A 20,973-nucleotide genomic window follows, 5' to 3' on the forward strand; every position below is an offset into this window, starting at 1 on the left:
AGTTTCAACAACAAAATTCCACATATTCCTTTCGCTGTAAGGGAATCCCGTAAGACCAACATTATTGAACACGATCAGACGACGACCTAACGAGATCATGTCGGAAAGAGTCGGCCAGTCCTCGTCATCTCTCCAGTGCTCCGACGTCAACACGAATTTGGAGATATCAGCCTCGTCGAACACCTTCGCCAATAATCGTGGATTCCGAAGATAATCTTCGAAAATGATCGTGACGACTTCGTACGGATTTTGGAGCAGGAAATCGCGGATTTCTCTCAACGTGTAAACGAGATCAGCTGAGCCACTCCAGAGACAGCTGGCGTGACACAAACGAACGTCAACATCGCTCCATCCTGAAATTAGAAACGATTTTGTCGACTGAATAGAAGAGAATTCCTGGGGTAGTTGAATGGTAACTTTCTCCTGAGGCTGGAACTGATACAGTGAAAAAGATTACAACGGGTATTAAAAATGGGTTTTGAAACAAAGCTTAACCGAAGACTTCTTCGTGGTAAAACGCACCTGTAAAGATATCCAACATTAGCCCTCTGACACCATCTTGTAGTTGCTTAGCAACGCTATACCTCTGATTACGTGCCCAGACTCCAAAATTAATTCCATAGCTGAACGAATTGTGCGTGACCAAGAAAGCTACTTTGTTGTAAGGCTTTTCTAAATCCTGAAAATAAAGACATTCTTATCCTACCATGAAGAAGACTGGCGTCTGAGAGCAAGTTACATCTAATGATGGTTACATTTGAGCATCGTTATAACGCTCGCCTTCTGACTCAATAGTTCTGGTTAAAACTCACAAGCAAGTGAAATTTTCCTGCCTGTTCCTGAGGAGGATTTTCCAAAGTGGAAACCAGTTCATCTCTTATCATTCTTACCTGTTTACTGAACGTAGGTACCCGCGCCATCTGACAGGTGGCCAGCAGTATCCGACCACAAAGCGAGCACGACAGCGATGGAGCACATTCAAAGCCAGCCGAACATGGCTCGTTTTCTAAACGAGGTTCGTGGTAGCATTTCTGTACCCCAGGATGACACGATAACCCTGGTGCACATGGGTAACCTACACTACATGGTTGACCTGCAAGCCTCGGATGGTTGTAACACACCTGAAAACCGGGTGCACAACTCAGGCCCTTACCACAAGCATATCCTAGTGAGCAAGGTTCATGAAGTCGCCTCGGGACATTAAAACATCTCTGCACACCCGGTTGACAGCTCAAATCTTCCCTGCAAGGTTTCGTCCAGTGACACGACTCTTTATATCCCGAAGGTCCCACGCAGCGTTGTCGGAAAATTTCGCAAACGGCCGGAAACTTACATTGACAGAATACTGAACACTCGTCTCCAGGAACACCATTGTGGTTACCGTGCGGGCAGGAGAATGGCCAAAGGGCGGCCGTGGTTTCCAAGAGAAAAACCAGAAGTTTAAACTTCATATTCTTTGAGCATTTAAACATCATCATAGATTTCATGAACGCTTTAAAACATTGTAATACGAAACCGTACCTATGCAAAATTTTCATAAAATGCCATCTCTTCACAACCCCCAAATGTAGTCCGGCGTCAGATACGCGCAGATAAGGTTTCAGCCAGTAGTTATGTACGCGGACAGTTTTTATAAAAGTTATAATACATGTAGGTTGCTAACTTCATCTACAAAAGATTAAGTCGTTTATTTGTTATGTACAATAATCAATATACTCTAAACATTGACAGGTAGTATTTGTTTAATGTTTAAATAAAGATATGACCGCATCCTTCTCATGTACAAAAACAAGCTTACACGGAACGCGGGACGCGTTTAAACGGAAGGATACAGGGCACGGATAATAGCACAAATTCACACGAGATTGAGATCTCTCTGACTTTCGTCTGATTGGTTATCATTCTTCTTCTTTTGGCTCCGCACAAAATATTTCTCGGGGGATTTTATGTGCGGTAAAGTCCCATCTTTATCACGACAAGAGTCAGTATGACCCAATTATTATAACAACGCGATGATCTAAAGCCCTTTGTAAGCTGAAGTGCTGCAGATATCTAATTTTTTGTTGTGTTGATGCAACTCGTAAATACGATACGGTTCCAAGTGTTTTACACAAGGATTCACTAACCTTTACAGTTTACTCTATGGAGCGTAAAACATTCGTTATCCTCTTCTTTACGCTAGTAACTCGTACAGAATCACTTTGAGACAACAGTTGCTTCCTCATGAGCTCGGAGGTAAATGCAAAGCTACCGCTCCTGTATGAACACGACAGCTCAAGTCCTTTGCATGGTGAAACGGTTTACAGAATATCTGTCTCTCCGTGACCGTCACCCGTAACATTTTATCACGTTCAGTGAACTCGTAGATCCCTCCAACAACGAAGAGTTCTGATTGACCTTCAGCATGATCCCCCTCGTCCCTCGAGGCGACGTTGCATATTCCCACGCCCCAACAGGATACCTCCGTACCCGAGACGACCAACCAACGTGGGTTCAACTTTGGATCAAAACACTCAATACTCTCCTCTAGGTACGTCATCATGCCATTATGCATGTGCGCTCCACCAAACACGTAGAGAGTGTTGTTCACACAGGTCAAACCAAGACATCCTCTTGCATAATTCATGGAAGGCATTGTTGACCATTGATCAAATTTGGGGTCGTACACCTCTACAGTATCCAATGCAACATGAAAGTCCCCACCTCCCACGGCATAGATCTTACCATTCAGAGTCGCAGCCCCCAAAGCACCTCTGGCTGTTGGCATGGGGGTCAGGGTTGTCCACATATTTGTGACAGGGTCATAACACTCAACACTGCACAAACTGACCTTCAGCAAGTCATCTGTACCACCAATACAGTAGATTTTACCATCACATACAGCCACCGCCAGTTGACCTAAACCAAGACAATATTGTGTGTCTCATTACTTCCCTGTTGCTCGCTCAGTGAGGTCAAAAATTATAACAAAGACTGCAGTATCAACCTTACCTTTACACTCACTCATAGGTGTGACATCAAACCACTTGTTCGCCACCGGGTCATACCTCTCAACAGTCCTAACTGAAACATCATCATCACATTGCCCCCCTACAGCGTATATCATGCTATCAAGGACTGTCACACCATGTCGAATACGAGCTGTTGTCATCGGAGCAACATTCAACCAAACCTCATCAACTGTATCATAACAATCAACAGTGTTAAGAAAGTGTTCCTCAACTCTGTCATAGCCACCAATGACGTAGATATAACGTTGGGTGCTCTTTCGAGGTGTGTTGTCCTCGCTACGCAGTAAACATCGTCTTTCCGGATAATCCTGGTATTCACATGCATCCTTGAAAAGTCTGTTACAATCTAAAATCAAAGTAAAAACATTGATACTTGAAGCTCATATATTAATTCACACAGCAAACCTTACCTACACATTAGTTTGAATCAGTTTCTTTTGCTCTATTACTCAATCATTTATAGCAAGCTGATTCAACAGTTGTAAGGCAGTATGTTGGTTGGTTAATTATTTCAAAAGGCAGTGATATGATCAGCTGTTAAACATGAAATTGATATTACCTTCAAGTTTAATGATGTTGTGTTTCATGACATTTTCCCTGAGATAATGTTTTGGTAGCAGCGGTAATCGGACTTGCGAGATAAGAGATTTTACATGTTGTAGTCTTTCAGTTTTGTCATGATTGATCCATCTCTCAAGAGATTCGAAAACTTGCACCTCCGAATTGACATTCAGATTGTCATCAGCGAAAAATGATTTTAATTCACCCACACTGAAGTGCAGAAATGCTACAGAATAAATGAATATATGGGTTTAAACAATTTGTTACTGTAGCTAGCAAACATTCTAATCATCCTGGCTATTATTGCTACTCTGGTTTTAAATAATGAAAGTAATCACCACCCCATGGGTCATGAATGTAATCTTTGTGTGGTGAGTAGCTTCCATGATTGTGATGGATTATGTACCTGGTTGCCGTGAACTATTAACTCAATTTGTAATCTAATTTCGACCACATGGACTGACCATTATTTCCGAAGGGGGGGTGATATGTTATGTTGTGGTAGAAAAAATGATGCAAGCCCATCATTACCTGGTGTTTGAACAACTTTTGCAAAATGCTTGACGATAAAATGATTTACAACTTTATTTAAAGCAATCTGCTGATGGTCCTGTGCTAGTTGCCATATCTTGTGTAGATTCTTAACAGTCACATGTTCCTTAATAAACTGCACGCAAGCTTCCTCAACCTTCTGAAATTGTAGCATATTCGATGCAAGTAATAAACTCTCAATAAAATCGTGTTCCTTTGCAACCAGCTTGGCTTTTCCTGTGTAAGCAAAGTTCAGCAACTCTTCCATAACTCTTGATTCAATTTCACGGATCTTGATTAGTTTCTGATGTGATTCCTGCATATTATGCGAGAACATGGCTCGAAAATAGGGGCTTGCGGAAGCAAGCACGATACGGTGACCTTCAAATGTTCGTCCATCGTCGCATTCAATAACGACATCGCAAAACGAGCCTTCCTTTCGTAATTCGTTCATTTGAACAAAAACTGAACGTACATACTCGAGATTTATACCATCTTCGCATTCCGACGTCAACAACTTCTCCATGTTATTACAACAACTGGAAAACACAATTTTGAAGAAGCAAAACAGAGTTACATCTTGGTAAAGTTTAATTTACCTTTTATATGCAAATTGCAAGTTCGCAAATTTACAGGGAAGATCTACCCCCCGCCCCCTTAGCGTAATATGAAACAACAGGTTAGGACAATAATTATCAATGGCCTTCACTATTATTGAAGTGTTTTAAGAATTTTATAAAATTAATTACATCAAAGTGTTGCAAAAAATGTAAACAGATTTTTGTAACAAAAAGAAAGTTGAAGTAAATTTAAAGTTTTCAAACTATCCTCTCCTCGTCACTCTAAGGATTTGAATATTTTCATGATTTTAATCATCTTCTATATTTAACTTGTATTGAAATATCGAAGCGTCCTTGCTCGGCGGGATTTATATTTCTGTTCTAAGATGGATTCATTTCTACAAGGACGAAACATTCCGAAAGAAAGGCTTGATTCTTTAGTCGAGCAAGCCAGAGACTACGCTGTCACTAATGGAATACTCATGATTCCCAAAGATGCCTCCTCTCCTAATGTATTTTCACAAGCCCCATTCACACTGTTCGCGTCGCCCTTTCCCAAAACACTCTTCAAACAAGGATTTGATGTTCAGGAGGATTTTAATATACTAGTGGATAAAGTTAGCAAAGACTTTGAATTTTTACAGGCATCTTTGGCGAGGTAAGTTATGATGATGTGACAAGAAAAGTGACAATACATAACTGAACATTTGTATTATATGTTACATATTAATTGTAATAATTTTGGGCGTGGAAAGATATGAAAGATATGAAATTAAATGGGAGTATAAAATATATATAGACATCAATTAAGATTTACAGACCAGTTCCAGGTTAGAATGTAATTATTGTAATATGACACTTACTGACATGCTGAAATTAAGGACTAACAAGATACATGATGTACTAATCTCCACTTGTAAAGATGGATGGATACTTCCACATAATTCATATACTTTTGTTAAAATTGAATGAAGCCTGAACTGCAGATTATCACTGCTTGCCTCAACTTTTAAATTATCTCAGTATTACAACCCTTTAACTGCAGTGCAATGGAAGCTGACGTTTTTACCAAGAAACTTTTTGACATTCATAAGATAACTCGGGAAGAAGGAATAGCTCAGGTTAGTCGATCTTTTGAGTTTGCTGTTTGGAGGTTTTAAGATGACCAACATGACATAAATCTTGGTCAGTTCCTTGAGTGTAAATAAACAATTTATCTTTAAGAAATTATCCTTGGGTCTTCTTCGATCTGACTACATGATGAACCCAATCTCAGAAGATACAAAGGATTTTGTGCATGGTTATGAAATCAAGCAAATTGAGATCAACACTATTGCCAGTTCATTTGCTGGCATTGGGTCTCGTGTCACTGGCTTACATAGGTGAGATTACTCGGTCCAACAGCTGATAATCACTCTCTGGAGAGATTGACTAACTAATTACCTTTCTGTACATCCAATTTAGATATGTCCAGGAAACCTATGGTGATGTTGATGCTACAATTGCAGAGAAGGTAATTGTTGTTGTCCCAATAGCCCTGCATGAACCTGTGTGTTATAACTCAATTTATTTCACGCTTGTTAAAAGTGATATGGTAATTTAGACCATGTAATGAGTGTGTTCATATTATGTTCCCAGCTTCCTACAAATCATGCTGCAAAAGGCCTTGGTGAAGTAATAGTCAAGGCTTGGAACTTATTTGGAAATAAAAGGTGAAACATGCATGGCAGTTGCATTTAATTTGCACTATCTTTCTCACCATATTAACCTATCTTAGTGCAATTGTTGTCATCATCGTTCAACAAGGTGAAAATAACAGAGTTGACCAGCGAGTGATAGAATACACAATACGAGACAGGTAAGATATTTTTCATTTTAAACACGAACTTCACCACTCTCTTCCATCACTCTTATCTCTTTTATCACTCCTACTAGCAACCCAGCTGTCAAAGTGGTCAGACGAACATTAAAACAAGTTGAGGAAAATGGTTCATTGCAAGAAGATAAAACACTAGTTATGTCAGTTATCATTCATGTCATCGGAATTTATATTCTGTCCGTACTTGGCAAACAAAATTATTTAAAAAGTAAAATGTTCTTTTCTAGTGATGGTAAAGAGATTGCAGTTGCATACTTCAGAGCAGGTTACACACCAAACGATTATTATTCAGATAAGGTAATCAATGAAAAATGATGATTGCCATTATAGTGAAGCTTTCTGTTGATAATATAACGTCAGGTGTCATCCCCTGTATATGGACGTTAGTCTAAAGATGAAATCCAACCAAACTGGAACGGAACGTTGAATAAGGCTGAGCAATTTTTCATTGTCTTCCTATAAACAGGAATGGTCAGGCAGATTGAAACTGGAACGGTCTCGTGCAATAAAATGTCCCACAGTTGCGTATCAGTTGGTTGGAACGAAGAAGATTCAACAGGTTCTCGCAGAACCTGGAAATGTTGAGAGGTTTGTGCTTGTCCTGGTTGTTCTTTTACCTAAAACTAAACGGTTGCAGGATGAATATAGGGAAGATTGTGTTGATAAATAAACGTTTGTCTTCTGAAGATTTCTGGAGGATCCCGAGAGCGTCGCAAGAATACGAAAGACCTTTGCGGGACTTTTCACCCTGGACAATGTACGTTAATGTTAATGATTTTATCCTGGCATTGTAGGTCTGCGCTGTTTGGTTGCTCTACAATCAATTTGTCTCTGTTTGAACTACAGTTTACAATTGTTCTGTCTTCAACACGCAGGGTGATGAAGGAGACAAGAATGTAAAGATGGCAATTGAAAATCCTCAACGTTTTGTTGTTAAACCTCAGCGAGAGGGAGGAGGTAAAGAGAATAAAATATCTTCTTCATCTAATATCGTGATTACTAACGAAGAATGAAGCGCTTGCTAACGTCAATCCAATTATATATATAAGCGTCCTGCCAGTCACTCAACCTTAGCAAGATCAAGGATAGCTTCAATTTAAGCTCGTTTCTTATTTCCTCTCAGGTAATAATGTTTATGGTGAAGCGATACGTGAAGTTTTATCAAAGAACGATGATTCCCGAACTCAATATGTTCTGATGGAGAAAATCCGTCCTCCGATTTTAAAGAATTACATTGTCCAAGTTCACAAGGATGAGGTCTTAGAGGAAGATGTTGTTTGCGAATACGGAGTGTTTGGAGTTGTGATAAGGTGAGCGTTTTTATCTTTTTGAGTTTTAGCATTTGCTCTAAAAGTGAGAATTGTGCGACGTACAATATCGTGGTTTAATCAATTTTAATGTTAATCTTCGTTTCAGTGATGAAAATGGGATTGTTGAAAACAAGACTGTGGGTCACCTCTTGCGAACAAAGAGCACCATTCATGATGATGGAGGAGTGGCTGCTTTAAGAGCAGTACTTGATAGTCCCTGCCTTGTATGACTGGAACTGACTCAATCTCTTTCTGTATTAACTATTATTGACAACTTTGACAACTAGGGAATTTTCAAGGATTATTTAAATAGGAATATTAATATGAAATTATGAATTGAGGGTTGTTCTGGAGGGTACACGTTTATTCATTACATAGGAAATATCATCATTACTTTCCCATGGTCTTGAATTCCTCTCCGTCGCATGTCAGAAACAAAGGTCGGCCATCCTCCAGAGCGAGGCTGAGCAGACAGCTTAGTATGGTAATCATATTCAACCTCTCGTCCAGCGGCAATTTCTTGGTGACAATCCTCGCGAGTTGCGCGTGGGTCACGAGTGGATCGGGTTCGTCATAAAACCACGCGGGAGCTCCCACGCCATAGCGTTGCATCATTCTGTTGCCGAAGCTCACGTGATACTGCATATCCCAACCCAGAGGTTGTAGTCTCTGAATACGACAGTCTAATGCTTGTAAACGTTTCACCCGCATATTCCTGTCAGGTTCTGACATTATCACCTCCCTAATATCTTCAAGTGGACCGTAATAGACTTGCTCTGAATCAGGATATACATGAAGTATTATGCGTTTTTCTAGCTGTAAGACAATTTCACCAATGGCATGCTTGATCAACTTCCGAGGCGCGTTTAAAACCTACAGCGGAGAGAATGATTGACGCATTCATTCACACAAAACAACACCGTAACCAACAATTTATAAAACCTATAAATCGACTTGGCTTAAGGCTAGTTATCTCACTATCCTAATCTTAATCCTGATTAGGTTATCCAAATCCTGGTTAACCTAATCCCTCTATATAGCTTGATTATTGAGGTTTTATGTAAAAATCAATTCCGGATCAAAAGAGCAGCCAGCCAGTCTTAGTCACCCACGGTAAAAGTGGTTCTCAAATATTAACTTTGTCAAAGGTATTTTATACAAGAAACTACAACACCTGAGGTATGCTCCCATAGGCAAAGATTCCAGTGCTTTTAGCTTTTCTTTGATTGAGATTCCTCCTTGACACGCTCTTCGTTCTTCCACAGGAACATGAGTCGGAAATATGACTTGTACATCGTCTGTCACACGATGAGGCGTTAACTGTCATCGAACGTGCCATCATCCTTTCGTAAAAAGAACGCCTCTTAAACTTCTCCTCAAAATGCCTCGAGGCCATAACTGCTGCTTCCGCCAGCTCTGTTTCCTGTGCTGCAGCTCGACTAGCAAGCTTTTCATCAACCAAGTCACAACTCATATGAGAACTACTTTTAGTTTTGTGATAAAGTTCTCGTATATCGCTTATAAGACTGTCCACCGAGGTTCTGGCAACGTTGTGAGACATGCCTCGCTTTCCTTGTTGTCTGCGTGCGAAAACACTATCATTAGGTTTACATTCATGACGTAATATGATTACTTGCGCTCGCTTTTTTATCATTTACTTAATAAAAAACCGGGAATTACTGTAATTACCCGCAGAGGTGAAGAAGGAGAAGAAAAAGAAGAAGCATATTTGGAAGGAAATTAGAAGAACTATTTGCTATGAGAGGCTTTATCAAAAGTCTCGTGTCATCAAAAGTGACCGTTACAGGACAAACCAGGAACCATCATTAGATTTAGCATAAAGATGAGCATCTCTTTGATAACAACCACTTTTTTTCATAGTATAACTATAAGAACATAGCTAAAGATAGGCTGCTACAGATCCTGCAACACAATTTCGAAATTTCCTGGGTATTTTACTCGCAGTCCCTTATTCAAACAAAGAGATCTTTCCTTTCGTAAGAGTTCCAGTCACATTTTTCCTGTTTGGGAAATTTCCTCCGCTCAAAATAGCGATATTATGCACTTCGTTAGCACTGTCAGGTTCAGTGCTGCCTTTGAAAGACATATCTTAGCCTTCCCCTGTCACAAAGTAGCTTTGTTTACACGAGCTCTTGTGATATTTAACAGAGGCTACGAATCTTGGCGCGCTGCATAAGAGCGATAAGTGGATGAATGTCTAATGTCACCGTGTAGTTTATGTCGTTGAATCTCCACTGAATCTTGTTCTGAAGCCAAAATTTGAATAGCCATTCGCATTGCATTTAAATGTGATGACAAAACAAAAGGAACGACTTTCCTGTAAAGATTTAGTCCGTTTTAGAGTTTAAATGAATCAAACTGACATCACAAAGATTCAATTGAAAAGAGACTAGTATTTTGGCCTGTGTGTTCATGTTCAAAGACATTGCCATGTTAGCCACCCATCTTGGGGACAAATAACCACGAGACTAAGACTCTAAGTGTATATATTGACGCTGATTGGAAATTGCGTCACGAAATGTTTTCCTTTCCTTTTTAACAATGTAATCGATGCAGCAAAACATCAGATTAATGTGAAAATACTGTCACTCAAGTTTAAAAAAAGCTGGCAACGTTTCTTAACCGTGATTTGATCAAAGGAATACAACTGAAATCGGAAGGTTGTTCTTGCATGAGACTCGGAGTCAGAGATAAGATGTGATAAGAAGACGAGACCCACGCATACGACACTTCAGCTATGAACGAGGCTTTAGGTGATTCGTAACTCGGAAGCAAGTAGTGGAAGTCGAGTGTTTGTCTATTTAATTCATATAGATATGTGACCTCCTATTGTTGAACTAAAATAGCTCTTCCGAGTTCCGTCTCCCGCATGCGACCCACTTGAAACAGCGACAAGTCTTTGATTAATGATAGATGAACCAAGCATAATAGTAAATAGATGAGCTAATTATCAACAATATAAAAATATAAGGTCTGCATCACTGGCAGATCAGTATACAGATCCAGCGTAAGTCTTGTTGGTAACTTGCTAGATGCCATGTGGCCCCTGTCGAATTTTACTCGGAATTTTGAATTGGAAATTAGCAATTAGGCCGTGTAATTTATTCCGACTTATCCTGAATCCTTTCATGTATTCTATCTTCCTTTTAAGATATTCCTTTATTATTTCGATACATTACTGGAAAGTATTGCATGACTTGGTACAGTTAATTTGTTTTCATATCAAATTACTCAAACGATGCGGAGGGATAATTAGTATGCAAACGTGCTAGATCACGCCTTCTTCAATATTCTTCTATTACATCCTGTTTGCTCAGTTTTGATGCACAATTTTACACCTAAAATACATCCATAGACATATTTAATCATATTTGTGCGGTAAAATAGCTGAATGGCGAATGTAGAGATTTATTTGGAAATGTGTTGGCATGTTATTGGTTAAAAAGACATTACGTCACCTTTCTATTCATATTACACCATCCATTCTGGTATAAAAAGAATTAAACACAACGTTTGCGGACATTCTAGACAAACACTCGTAGCAGAAATTAGAAGAGTTTTGTGTCGTGTTTTATTCTAAAAAGATCTCGCAAAAGACCTAACGCCAAGTAAGTACAGTATATAAAATCTTAAAGTTTGTACAACTGTATAAATATCGCGTTTTGTGCTAACTCAACTCAGATGAGAGCACACAGCTGCTTGCGCGCTGTTTTGTTTACTAACAAGAAATATGAAGTGGTGTAAATTTCTGAGCAAACAAGGTTAGAATAAGGAATATACTTCTTTCCATTCTCCATGATAAAATACAGCTGGCTCAGAGCCTAGAGTCTGGGAGACTAGAAAATTTTGCGTAGCGTATACGCGCCAAATTGATCTTTTGTTACAAGCGCTTTCCCGGGCCAGATTATCATGAATTATCTCAGTGCCTAGGGATGGTATTCCTGTCCTTTAGTCAAACTTTTGAATTGCGTGTAAATTGCGTTATAAAACACACGCAGACACATGTGTATTTCCCAACGTTTACAACATGCAGGCTGATGACATTATTAGAAGCATTGCAATATATGGACTATGGTATTTTGAGGTTACGCCTCGAATATTCCCACGTGAATTCCTAAAATATGACTGGCTTTTTTTCAGCGTATGCTCACAATGCAATTAGGAAACGGGCATTACACGCTCTTAATGTTGATTGTCCAGTGTTGTATGAAACTGGCTGATCTTATTTCTTCCTTGTTTTGAGCACAGTTATCTGTGTTCAGAAACTGCAAAAACCAGACGAAATTTCATGTTATTTCTTCCTTGTTCGGCTCAAAAATGACGGCTTGTTAACCCGACTTAGTAACGAATCCGCTTGTACGGCCAGTAATCCTAATTTCGCGTCTTTACAACAAATATGGCTCAAAGGTTTGAGGCTTAAAATTATCGTCTTAGGAATTCATTTTCATGAAACAGGGTAATCCCCGAAGTTAACTCATGCGGTTAAATATGCGCGCATGCGTCGCAAAATATCAAAATCCACGTTGCCAAATATGACGAGAGTTTTACATAATAAAATCGAAACAAATTGCCCAAAAGGCGCAATAAACATACATTCTCTTAGCGGGAATGTACTAGGACTGGTGTTTACAACCGTCTGTGTGGGTTTTTAAGTTTTGGAGATATTTGAGTTAAAATATAACTTTTCCTCGCAATGCGCGCTATCCTTGCATGTTTATGATGCAATATTCACTCGCATATTAATGAAGTCGACTTGTCAAACCGGTTTATTCCACTTTGACCCACTTCTGTACGCGCACAAACACGCCAGGCTTCGAGAACAATACGTAAAGCAATAGCGACTTCTGATTGGCTCGTTGCAGACGAAAATAGTGAATGAGGTCATATTTAGCAAAGTTTGCGAAGGGAAAAGCCACTTTGAGTTTGAGTCTGACATGATCGCAGAGAGTTACAGACATCGTTCTCTTTCGCGATTAATATATTGAGCGTAATACCATTACACCCAGCGTAAATCATCGCCTTTATCTCGCTTCGTATAGATAGAGATGGCTCTCCACGATTTAGAAGATTGGGAAACGATGTTATTAGAAGATATGTTGGTAGAAAATCCAAACGAGACGGTCAGCACGGTGTTTCAAAGCAATTCGACTGGGTCGCCAGCACAAGGCAATGTGGTCGTGCAAGATGCTAATTTGGCATCAGGCTGGTTAAATACGCCATCGTTTACTGGATTTAATGTATCTCAGTTGCAGAGCGAACACGCACAGGGGGAAGTATTCTCCGACACAGAGTCGGTGACGAGTTCCTCCTATTCTGCGGTACCCTCTCCGGCCGCCGTATTCGACAACACAGAGCAACAACAACAACGGTTCAGCTTCTACGCGCTTCAGGATGAGGACTTGAAACATCTTTCTGTGAAGGACCTGAATCGGAGGCTTAAGGGAATGCCAAAAGAAACTGTGAGCTTAATAAAGAAACGACGTCGCACGTTGAAGAATCGTGGATACGCGCATTCCTGCCGCATCAAGAGAGTGCTGGAGAAGAACTCGCTTCAGAATACCAAAGTTGATCTGGAAGCTGTGAATCAAAGGCTTCAGGATGAATTAAGCATGATCAGAAATGAGCGCGATCGTTACAAGCAAGCGTACGAGAACCTCATTCAACTCATCCAAGCCCAAGGCCAAAAAGTTAATCAACGACGGTAAGACGAACGGCACTATTTGTCAGAATCTATTTCCTACACAATAGGAAGAATTAGCAAGAATGGGACAGTTCGCCCAAGAAACTAACTTAAAGAAACCAGTTCGTGATAGATAAACTCAAAGTACATAAATACAGTAAAGTACTGATATCTATTGTAATATATATTATGTTATTCATGCAGTTACGTTTATCAGGATGAAAGTGCGCGCGAGAGTTGTGCTTTAGGTTTCCTCGATCAGTGAGGTGATTTTCGTATTTAGAACTCTGCTGCTATTTATCACCACAAAAACATACGCTTCTTTTTCTGATAAAATGCGCAATCGTGTTTGTTAACTTTGTTTTCAAGTCGTAAATTTATATTCGGCCAAAATATAAACCTGTTCAGATCGATCGCAAACGGCGCACGTTGCAACACTACTGCATATAAACCAGACCTTCAGAATCAACTGCATTGGGAATACTAAACACTAATACTTTCGTCAGTTCTTGTCATTTATTGATACATTTTCTTAGTGGTTTCATAACGTAAATATTGCTTTCAAATTGTTAGCAACCGATCTAACGGATTTTGCCAAATGTCCTAATAAATATCGTATGTTACAAATGTGTTCTAACTCTGCATCCTAACATGCAATTGATGTAACTACACAAACACGATATAAACGATCATCTAGGTCGATGCTCACATACAGTACAAGGGAAATTCAATTCATTCGCTGCCACAATTGCAGGAATACACGTTTTTTTCTTGAAGGCGAGCAAAGACCCGCTATTTTTATAGAGAATGTTTAGCCGAGCCGTTTACACTAGCGAGGACATTTCACAGAACAAAAGCGGAGATGCTATTTTCAAAGCAATCTCCCTTTTGTAAATTAATTACTTGTTTAGCGAGAATTGAACAAAAAAGTCGCATTTTTAGCAATTACATTAAACCGTGACAATGAATTGTTGCAAAACGCATTAACTGCATGATCTTATACGCAAAATCCAAAAGTACAACTCTCGTGCACCTGTTCCGTTTATATGTTGCTGTTTTTAATTTCATGAACAAGTTAGATATAACTTAATTTGTTTATGGAGGGAAGGAGTTTGTATTTAAGGTCTTCAAATTCACTACGGTTGAAGGGTATAAGAATGAAGATATTGTAAATAATGAAAAAGAAATGATGACAGAGACGTTATAAAAAGAGAAAAAAAAGATACAATGGCAATGTCATATTGCAGACATGTTTGTTGAGTTGTGTTAAGTATAGTATTTTTTTCAATGGATTATATTGGTCGTAATATTGACATTGTTTATTCACCTAAAAAGTTGTGTTATTTTATAAGTAGAGTTAATATAAGGGTGTAGTAATAAGAAATAAGCTTTTATGAAAAGTATAAAAAAATATTGCTAATTATCAGCAAAAAACCGAATTTATCTTTTGTCGTATTTACCGACCTATGTGCAGATAAAGGTTTCAGAATATGTCACACAAAAGTCTTCTCAGATGAAAGAAACACCTCCTTTCATTGATAAGTAGGTGTTCTTGACTAAAGTCCTAATATCATCAAATTTTTAACATTTGTAATAATTTTTGTGTAGCTTATACATCACAATGATTTGTGATGTACACAGCTAAGCAACAGCACCTTTGTGATGCATATTTGAGCAATGCATTCTCAGCTCATGCCTTGCCAAGTTTGAGTTTGTGAATGCAGAATCTTACCAAATATTCTCCCAATAAATAAAATATATAATATAATATGAACTTACCATTCACTTCAACATTGATTGAACCATATCAGGCTTCCCACACATTCTACATATAGACTGTAGGTACTATGTCCTATAAAAGGTAAATTTTATTTAAAAATGAGTATTCACTGTATTGTAACAAAGTCTTATTCCCTTTCCATATAATAACCACATGTAATAACTACAAGTTAAATTACTTAATAACCACATGTTTTGAAACTTGCTGAATACGTACTAGCTGAATACTTCTGTTTCGTTTGTTTTTTTGGTTCATTTTACTCCAAGAAGGGCATCTTTTGTGAGAGTCATATTGAATACTGTGGAATGGGGCATAAACCCCCCTCTGTTTCCCTCCTCCCTCCTGTCCACACCCCTTGTAGCTAGCAAGTATGGATTCCCAAACTCCCACAGCTGTAAATTCACTATTATGAAATTTTAAAATATTAAAAATTACATGTATTGAGCTGATGGTGGTGGATAATTATGCTCATTGTGAGAGAAATGATAACAGTTTTCGGTTTGCAAAACTGAAGTTTGAAAGTTCTAATCTTATGTACGGCATCTAAAATGCAATATTTTACACGCTTTGGCTGACAGCTACAGCTCTACGTACACTAGATTTGTTCCAACACTTCGTATCGTTTGCTTCGTACTAGCATTCATTTTCATGGATGACATTTACCACGAGTTTGTTTCAAAAAAGCTGCAGCCATGTTGTCTCTCGGATACTTCATAAAGCTCGTATTATAAGGCTCTGGACGAGCGATTTTCTCCTTTTGATAGATGTGAACGAGTAATTAGTTAGGAATTCTCTCATGTATAAGAACTTTTATTTGAACATCAGTAACTGATTCACTCGTTCACATCTATCAAAAGAAGAAAACCTCCTATTATCATCCGTGATTCGTAGCCCCTGCAGTGAGAAAAGCCTATCTTTCATCTTTGTGAATTACCTTTTTGTAAAACGATAATTCAGCTATGTTGTTTATGAAATCTACATCATTTGCGAAGGTTTTTCGTCGTTTTTTAAGCAATAAAAGAATAACATTGCCTTCAAGTGAGAAAGTTATCGTGCTACACTCCCATCACAATAATCCATATTTAAATCTAGCATATGAAAATTGGATGTACGAAAATTTAAACCTTGACAGTCATGATGTTCTGTATTTTTGGCAGAACGTACCATGTGTGGTAATAGGTAGACACCAGAATCCTTGGTTGGAGTGTGACCTACAGTATTTGAGCGAGAATGGTATTTCACTGGCAAGAAGACTGAGCGGTGGTGGTACTGTGTTCCATGATTTGGGAAATCTCAATATAACGTTTATGACCAATAGTTTAAACTATAACAGGAAAGGGAATTTAAAATGTATTGCCGAAGCGCTTTCCAAACAATGGAATAATTTAGATATTTGCCTGTCACCGAGGGATGACTTAGTGGTGAAAGGAATTTTCAAGATTTCAGGCTCAGCTGCTAAACTTGGAAAGTACTCAAGTTATCATCATTGTACATTATTGTGTGACGCTAACCTTGAGATGTTGAACAAAGCAATTATGCCCAGAGACATTGTTTCACACTCTCGAGCAACTGCAAGTGTCAGTTCACATGTTAAGAATCTTAAGGATCTAGAACCATCAATAAATGTTGATGATATCATAACTAGCATTGCCCAGACATATACCAATGATCATCAAACTCCACACATACATTCAATGGATATATTTGAAGATGACATAAGTGAAATCCATCAAATGGAAAAGGAACTTTCAACTTGGGAATGGATATTTGGGAAAACATCACCATTTACCATAACCAAATCCATTCCTTTGTCATCAGGAACTGATGCCAGAATTGACTTACTCATACAATCTGGACATGTGAAAAATGTGTCCATTCATCCAAGTACTTTATTTGAAGATGAAATTAATAAGTACCTGGGAGGGATAGAATTTAAGTCAAGCACACTGTCCAAAGCTGTTGGTCTTTGTTTTGACAAATGCAGGGAATTTCAGGATCATAAGTTAAAAGATGATTATAGGGAAATCCTAATGACTATCTCAAAAATTATTTAATTCTTTCATAAATTTTTGTACAAAAAAGTAAATGTGTAAATGCAGGTCTTTTTGTCTTAGTAAAATAGGAAAAAACGTCCATTATCCCAAGAGCAAATAGTCTAGGGGTGATGACAATGGTCTCGCTTGCCACAGGCAAGATGGTTTGAATCCTGCATGGGGGAAAGCGTTTTCAGCATGACCCCAGCACGCCTGTTGCGTTCTTTGCGTTTACGTCTTGTTCTTGCAACCCAGAACAAGCGCTGTGTTTATTGTCATCAGAGTTTAATGATAAATGCAGACCTGTGGGGACAGTTTAGGGAACTTCCAGGTTATGCAGCAAGGGTTGCAGCAAGGTGCACATGACTCAGTGGTGTACTGTTAGTGGTGCACATCCATGATGGTTTGTGGCTGTAGTGCACCTCCTCCGGCTGAAATTTTGGATAACAACAAGACCTGAATCGTTCTGAAATAGCTCATAAATCTTCAGATATAGGCCTTGTTTGGCATATTGCGCCGAGGTGGCCGAGCAGCGAAGCGAAGACGTGCCGAAGAGGTCAGTTTTTAGCCTCTCAAAATGGCGGATCAGGGAACAAGTCCAGAAGTACCTGATAACGCTGAAGAAGAAATCAGCGCAGAAATTCCTCTTCCACCAGGCTGGGAAGCTCGTTTCATGACTGATGGACGAATATATTACATCGAGTAGGGATAGAATGAATATTATTACTTTAATCTACTGGTATAACTGTGGTTTTAAATACAATGTTGACATAGTCTATCATACCTTAGTCTTCCAAAGTTTTATCGGGAATAACGCTCTTTTTCCCCAACTTTTCATTTTCTTCTACAGCCACAATACAAAAACAACTCAGTGGGAACATCCTGAGAGAGGCACTGTTTCTCGTATAGCAGGAGGTAGCTTTTCCATGTATTTTATAATGAGGATATGACTTTGTAGGGAATGGTAGCTGGCAGTGTTTTCCAGTATTGACTAAGGCCTAAGGCACTAGGCCTGACTGGAAAATGCAAATTACATGGAAAGATTTACAATTAATAAATAAATTTTACCATTGACCATTTAACCAGATCTACCATTTGGCTGGCAAATGCTACAAGATGAAGATGGTGAAGATTACTATATTGAGTAAGCTGACCAATTTTTATCACCACTGACCAATTTATTAGGATAAATTAAATGATTTGTCAGGGGCACAGATGCATTCTGGCTGACCTAATCTGGCATTCTTGTCTGGAACCCACCCTAACTTTACCAACAGAATGAGCGAGGTGCAGTTGAGCAGTTCAGGTTGGTTTAATACTTGAATATCTTTTCAGCACACTGAAGGGTAAAACAACATACATAGATCCCCGGATCGCCTTTACATCCAAGCCAAAGGTTAAAGGCAAAGTAAAAGTCGATACATTTAAAACAGCTCTGGATATTCTAAAAGATAAGAATCTTACAGGAAAAACTGTAATCATTACCGGAGCTAGTAGTGGCATAGGTGAGTTTGTACTCAATGAATAAGACAAAGAGATTGTCAAAATCAAGTTATTATTTTGGTGGAAATAGTTACGCAAGCATAAACATTCGGTGAAGACTTTATTGAAATATAATTTAAGGTTTTGAAACAGCCAAGGCCATGTCGCTTTATGGTGCTCATGTGATCATGGCCTGTAGAGATATCCGCAAGGGAAATTTAGCTGCTCAAAAAATACAAGATCTTCGTAAGGTTTGTGGGGTTTCATTTCTTGTAGCAGGAAATAATTAAAGCATCGGTGTAAGGGTCAGGTTCTTTCTTGGGGTGTGGTCCTAAAAACCATAGGGGTACCTCAGGCTCAGATATGGCATTCTTTATTCGGACCTGCCTTGCATTAAATAACATTTTTATCTTTTTATAGACGGAAATACCAAAGCTGACTGTTTTAAGGCTTGATCTTGCATCTCTTGAAAGTATTGAAAAATTTGCTGAGCAATTCGGAGATATGGATCTGTGAGTATTTTTTATGTGAATAAATTTACTTTTTGTGGTACCTCATCCTGTACATAGAGAATTGTTTGGTTTTCTTGCCTTAACTCTTAGGCCCCTCCATATTCTAATATGCAATGCTGCCGTCTTCTCATCATCATGGCAACAAACGAAAGACAATATTGAACTTACGTTTGGTGTCAATCATGTCGGTCACCATTATCTGGTTAAACTATTACAAGACTATTTAATCAAGTCTGCACCTTCGCGAGTGATTGTCACAAGTTCCGAGTCTCACAGGTAATGACGCATTTGTCTGCAAGTGTTGTGTGACATTTTACACCTAAACTAATTTTAACAATTTTAAATCATTTTTGCAATCATTTTATAGATTTCCAAATTTTGACTACACAGAAAGTCTGCAAATTGATAAACTACCATTACAAAAGTCAGACTACTGGTCAATTCTTGCGTATAACCAATCTAAACTGTGTAATATACTATTTGCAATGGAACTAAATCGTCGTCTGGCATCAAAAGGAGTGACTGCAAATGCTGCTCATCCTGGAAACATGATTTATACATCACTCGCAAGAAACTCGTGGTTATATTGGATGCTGTATTTGTTTTGTCGACCATTTTCAAAATCAGCCGTACGACTTTGAATTTTATTTGCACAGCTTACACTGACTAATAATTTAAGTATAATTTTGCGACTCTCTATGAAAATATTTGCATTGCAGTGAACTCTGTATTCTCCTTACCGTAGGCACAAGGTGCTGCAGTTTTGGTCTATTGTGCAACATCAAAAGAATTGGACAATGCAGGTGGATATTACTTCAATAATTTCTATGCCATTGAACCTTCCACAGAAGCTATGAATGCTAAAATTGCAGGAGAACTCTGGAAGCTCACTGAACATCTGATCAATGACCGCCAGAAGATATATCGTTACAATATTTTCTGATAATCCTTAGTAAAATATTTGTAGTATACGAAATTTCAAAACTCACATAACTTTTCACTTACTTTCCATTTTCCAACCACTTGACGATTTTTCCTTTGGTTCCCTTTTTCCTTCGGTTGCCGATTTTATTAAAACTTTGAATTTTTTTAGAACTATGATGCTTTTATGTTTCTTTGAACGACGTTTTCTTCCCCATTTTTAAATGCAGAAAACAGTTTTTTATCTTCAAATAAACAACACGAAAGATCTGACTTCAATATCCCTGAAAATAGAACAAAATCAAGCATAGGCGTACGGGCGAAACTTCGTTCGGAGGGCAAAAAAATCGCCCGAAGTTTTGAATTATTATACAATGCACTCTAATATTAACTTTTACCAGATTTGTAACAATAAACTTCATTTTATTTGGTTTAACAACGATTACCAGAAAGAATGTAGTGACCTTTGGCAAGGAAATTGATTCCGTGGCAAAGCGCTTCTAAGCGTACGTGACTGAATGTGTTTTCAAGAAAGTCTAAGAAAACTCAATACAATTCTACAATACGAACGAAAAGTGAATAATTTAGCTACATACTAATTTTACATGATGTATACAGGGTGAATTAAAAAAGTAGACCCTTGAAAATTAACACGTTAAAGTTCCTTAACAAAACAATCGTAATTTTTAAAA

At 38.4% G+C, this 20,973-nt stretch overlaps 5 protein-coding genes across 7 annotated transcripts; 4 read left to right on the forward strand and 1 right to left on the reverse strand.

Moving 5' to 3' along the window:
- Nucleotides 1-1,521: 1,521 nt before the first annotated feature.
- Nucleotides 1,522-18,268, reverse strand: LOC114532722 (kelch-like protein diablo). Of its 3 annotated transcripts, none has more exons than XM_028554293.1 (6): nucleotides 18,151-18,268; nucleotides 15,333-15,405; nucleotides 4,104-4,642; nucleotides 3,571-3,798; nucleotides 2,992-3,357; nucleotides 1,522-2,898 (listed from the first exon to the last, which is right to left on the reverse strand). In XM_028554293.1, the coding sequence occupies exons 3-6, from the start codon at nucleotides 4,627-4,629 to the stop codon at nucleotides 2,222-2,224; spliced, it is 1,797 nt and encodes a 598-aa protein (XP_028410094.1). In that variant the 5' UTR covers nucleotides 4,630-4,642; nucleotides 15,333-15,405; nucleotides 18,151-18,268; the 3' UTR covers nucleotides 1,522-2,221. The 3 variants fall into 3 exon arrangements, with proteins under 3 accessions (XP_028410094.1, XP_028410093.1, XP_028410095.1); XM_028554292.1 differs by lacking the exon at nucleotides 18,151-18,268 and adding an exon at nucleotides 15,928-16,040; XM_028554294.1 differs by lacking the exons at nucleotides 15,333-15,405; nucleotides 18,151-18,268 and having other exon boundaries at nucleotides 4,104-4,717.
- LOC114532726 (glutathione synthetase-like) lies at nucleotides 4,952-8,087 on the forward strand. Its single transcript, XM_028554300.1, has 13 exons — nucleotides 4,952-5,321; nucleotides 5,709-5,784; nucleotides 5,888-6,045; nucleotides 6,128-6,176; nucleotides 6,302-6,375; nucleotides 6,441-6,521; nucleotides 6,599-6,682; nucleotides 6,770-6,839; nucleotides 7,009-7,130; nucleotides 7,230-7,299; nucleotides 7,418-7,499; nucleotides 7,666-7,852; nucleotides 7,959-8,087. The coding sequence occupies exons 1-13, from the start codon at nucleotides 5,050-5,052 to the stop codon at nucleotides 8,080-8,082; spliced, it is 1,449 nt and encodes a 482-aa protein (XP_028410101.1). The 5' UTR covers nucleotides 4,952-5,049; the 3' UTR covers nucleotides 8,083-8,087.
- Nucleotides 11,373-15,164, forward strand: LOC114532735 (transcription factor MafG-like). Its single transcript, XM_028554312.1, has 2 exons — nucleotides 11,373-11,481; nucleotides 12,913-15,164. The coding sequence occupies exon 2, from the start codon at nucleotides 12,919-12,921 to the stop codon at nucleotides 13,576-13,578; it is 660 nt and encodes a 219-aa protein (XP_028410113.1). The 5' UTR covers nucleotides 11,373-11,481; nucleotides 12,913-12,918; the 3' UTR covers nucleotides 13,579-15,164.
- On the forward strand, nucleotides 16,176-17,387 carry LOC114532593 (lipoyltransferase 1, mitochondrial-like). Its single transcript, XM_028554136.1, has one exon. It carries the CDS (start codon nucleotides 16,293-16,295, stop codon nucleotides 17,385-17,387), a length of 1,095 nt encoding a protein of 364 aa, XP_028409937.1. The 5' UTR covers nucleotides 16,176-16,292.
- On the forward strand, nucleotides 17,738-20,944 carry LOC114532728 (WW domain-containing oxidoreductase-like). Its single transcript, XM_028554302.1, has 9 exons — nucleotides 17,738-18,068; nucleotides 18,217-18,281; nucleotides 18,453-18,510; nucleotides 18,702-18,871; nucleotides 18,990-19,099; nucleotides 19,269-19,360; nucleotides 19,451-19,636; nucleotides 19,728-19,989; nucleotides 20,106-20,944. Exons 1-9 carry the CDS (start codon nucleotides 17,944-17,946, stop codon nucleotides 20,301-20,303), a joined length of 1,266 nt encoding a protein of 421 aa, XP_028410103.1. The 5' UTR covers nucleotides 17,738-17,943; the 3' UTR covers nucleotides 20,304-20,944.
- The last annotated feature ends 29 nt before the right edge of the window (nucleotides 20,945-20,973 follow it).

The sequence above is a fragment of the Dendronephthya gigantea genome, unplaced genomic scaffold, assembly GCF_004324835.1.
Source record: "Dendronephthya gigantea isolate DGI-Jeju-01 unplaced genomic scaffold, DenGig_1.0 000080F, whole genome shotgun sequence".
Classification (NCBI taxonomy): domain Eukaryota; kingdom Metazoa; phylum Cnidaria; class Anthozoa; order Malacalcyonacea; family Nephtheidae; genus Dendronephthya; species Dendronephthya gigantea.

Bases quoted from the DNA above. Each gene is read 5' to 3' on its own strand.
- LOC114532735 (XM_028554312.1), top strand. From the start codon at position 12,919: ATGGCTCTCCACGATTTAGAAGATTGGGAAACGATGTTATTAGAAGAT.
- LOC114532726 (XM_028554300.1), top strand. From the start codon at position 5,050: ATGGATTCATTTCTACAAGGACGAAACATTCCGAAAGAAAGGCTTGAT. The intron at 6,683-6,769 runs GTCAGTTATCAT...GTTCTTTTCTAG, and splicing joins GAAGATAAAACACTAGTTAT to TGATGGTAAAGAGATTGCAG. The intron at 6,840-7,008 runs GTAATCAATGAA...TCCTATAAACAG, and splicing joins ACGATTATTATTCAGATAAG to GAATGGTCAGGCAGATTGAA.
- LOC114532728 (XM_028554302.1), top strand. From the start codon at position 17,944: ATGGCGGATCAGGGAACAAGTCCAGAAGTACCTGATAACGCTGAAGAA. The intron at 18,282-18,452 runs GTAGCTTTTCCA...CCATTTAACCAG, and splicing joins TGTTTCTCGTATAGCAGGAG to ATCTACCATTTGGCTGGCAA. The intron at 19,100-19,268 runs GTTTGTGGGGTT...ATCTTTTTATAG, and splicing joins AAATACAAGATCTTCGTAAG to ACGGAAATACCAAAGCTGAC.
- LOC114532593 (XM_028554136.1), top strand. From the start codon at position 16,293: ATGTTGTTTATGAAATCTACATCATTTGCGAAGGTTTTTCGTCGTTTT.
- LOC114532722 (XM_028554293.1), bottom strand. From the start codon at position 4,629: ATGGAGAAGTTGTTGACGTCGGAATGCGAAGATGGTATAAATCTCGAG. The intron at 3,799-4,103 runs GTAATGATGGGC...TTTATTCTGTAG, and splicing joins AAAAGTTGTTCAAACACCAG to CATTTCTGCACTTCAGTGTG. The intron at 3,358-3,570 runs GTAATATCAATT...CTTTGATTTTAG, and splicing joins CAACATCATTAAACTTGAAG to ATTGTAACAGACTTTTCAAG.